Source organism: Babylonia areolata, chromosome 18 (assembly GCF_041734735.1).
Source record: "Babylonia areolata isolate BAREFJ2019XMU chromosome 18, ASM4173473v1, whole genome shotgun sequence".
NCBI classification, from domain to species: Eukaryota; Metazoa; Mollusca; class Gastropoda; order Neogastropoda; family Buccinidae; genus Babylonia; species Babylonia areolata.
The window spans coordinates 23,760,642-23,763,141 of NC_134893.1; the positions used below are offsets into that span (position 1 = coordinate 23,760,642).

Here is a 2,500-nt window from a genome sequence, read left to right on the forward strand (position 1 = left end):
GATGATAATGATGATGATGTTGGTGTTGGTGGTGGCGGTGATGGTGCTGATGGTGCTGATGATGATATATTTGGTCATCTTAAGCAGCTTGAGGACTGGGCCACAAGGACACAGCAAATGACCAACAAGTAATGATGATGATGATGATGATGATGATGGTGATAATGCCTTTGGCCATCTTCAGCAGCTTGAGGACTGGGCGACAGGATCAGAAACATTGACCAATAAGTAATGATGATGTGATGATGATAGTGATGGTGATGGTGCTGCTGCTCCTGCTGCTGCTGCTGCTGCTGATGATGATGATGGTGATGATAATGATGATGATGACGATGATGATGATGATGCTGATGGTGATGCTGCTGCTGATGATGATGATACCACATGCCATCTTCAGCAGCTTGGGGAATGGGCGACAAGGACACAGAGAATGACCAACAGGTCAGCATGAGTAATGATGCTTATGATGACGATGACGATGACGACGACGGCGATGATAATGATGATGATGATGATGATGATAACGATGATGATGATGATGATGATGATGATGATAACAAAGCAATTCTGAACAAAAAAGCAAAAACAAAACAACCACACCTCTGGCGATCTTGAGCACACACACACACAATACTGCCTTAACTCCAGCGATCCTGCGCACAAAAAAAAGCAAATCGTCGCCTGTAGGGATTCTGAGCAAATAAAAAAATAATTAAAAAAAAACAAAAAAAAAACACATCACCTTTAGCTATTCCCAGCACAAAAGCTCACCTCCAGCGACTCTGAGCAATAAGGGAATACCACCACCTACATCTCTAGCAATCCTGAGCAAAACAAACAACAACAAAAAACCCAAAAAAACCAAACAAACAAACAAAAAAACACCACCCCTCCCTCCCCCCAACAAACAAAAAACATCCTCACCTCTAGCGATTCTGAGGACCCTCATGACGCGGATGATGGTGGGGTTGATGGGGATGACGTTGGTCCGCATCTCCTCCAGCACGATGCCCACGATGGACAGGATGACGATCATGATGTCCAGCTGGTTCCAGCGGTCACGGATGTAGCGCACAAAGCCCAGGGACACAATCTTCATGATCGCCTCCAGGATGAAGACGCTGGTGAAGAAGTAGTTGAAGATCTTCAGCGCGAACTCCAGTTGCTGGAAAGTACCAGGGAGTAAAACAAAGAAATGAATAAATAACCGACAACATTTTCTCCGTCAAGAATGCGTGGACAAAATCTGACTGCATCCCATAAGCACATAATAAAGTTCAAGATCAGCATCACTCTCTCTCACGATATATGCATAAACAAATCCGTCCCATTTTATAAACCCAGGATGAAGTAAAGTACAATTATCAGCCCTCTCTTTTCATTAATGCATGAACGAATCTACCCCCATCCTATGAACACAGAATAAAGTTTTAGATCAGCAACACTCCCTTATGATAAACCAATAACCACAGTCTACCCCATTCTGTAATGAGTGCATGAACAAATCTACCACGTTCTATAAAACTAGAATAAAGAACAAGATCAGCACGTTCTTAGTTGTAAATGCATGAACGATTCTTCCCAATCCTATAAACACAGAATAAAGTTTCTGATCAGCAACTCCCTTGTGAGAAATGGATGAACAAATCTGCCACATTCAATAAACACAGTTTACTTTTACACGTTCTCACTTTTTCTTCTTAGAAAAAAAAGGGGCGCAACACAAAGCTACATTCTTCTTCTTCTCATTATTATTATCAATATCATTGATATGATGATAATGATGATGATGATGATGATCATATCATCATCATCATCATCATCATCACTGTAACCGTGTCATTGTCACCGTCGACTCACCATTACCATCAACATCATGATCATTGTCAATCATCATCATCGTTGAGTCGCAGTACACAAGATTATGCGATATATAAGAATGTTTCATTCATCCATTCATTCATTCACTCATTCATTTACTACTTCTGCTACTACTACTAGTACTGCTGCTGCTGTTGCTTCTGCTGCTGCTACTACAACTACCACGTATTCTTCTTCTCATCATTATCATCACCACCATCATCACCACCACCATCACCTTCATCATTACCATTATCTACCATCATCATCATCACCATTATCACCACTACCACCATCACCATCATCATCACAACCACCACCATCATCACCACAATCACCACCACCATCATCATCATCACCATCGTCATTATCACCACCACAACCATCATCACTATCACGACCACCATCATCACCGCTACGATCACCACCACCATCATCATCATCACCACCACAATCATCACCACTACCTTCATCACAACCACCACCATCATCATCACAATCACCACCACCATCATCACAATCACCAATACCACCACCACCATCATCATCATCATCATCATCATCATCATCATCATCAATACCATCATCACCACCACCACCACCACCAACATCACAACCATCATCACCATCATTATCATTA

The 2,500-nt window shown here is 42.0% G+C and overlaps 1 protein-coding gene across 1 annotated transcript in view; it reads right to left on the reverse strand.

Annotated features, from left to right (window-relative positions):
• Positions 1–2,500, reverse strand: part of LOC143292580 (voltage-dependent T-type calcium channel subunit alpha-1G-like) — an 89,290-nt gene that overhangs the window by 18,328 nt on the left and 68,462 nt on the right. Inside the window, exon 26 of the mRNA XM_076603014.1 lies at positions 925–1,165. Within this exon, the coding sequence (XP_076459129.1) occupies positions 925–1,165 (241 nt within the window). The remainder of the gene's footprint in view (positions 1–924; positions 1,166–2,500) is intronic.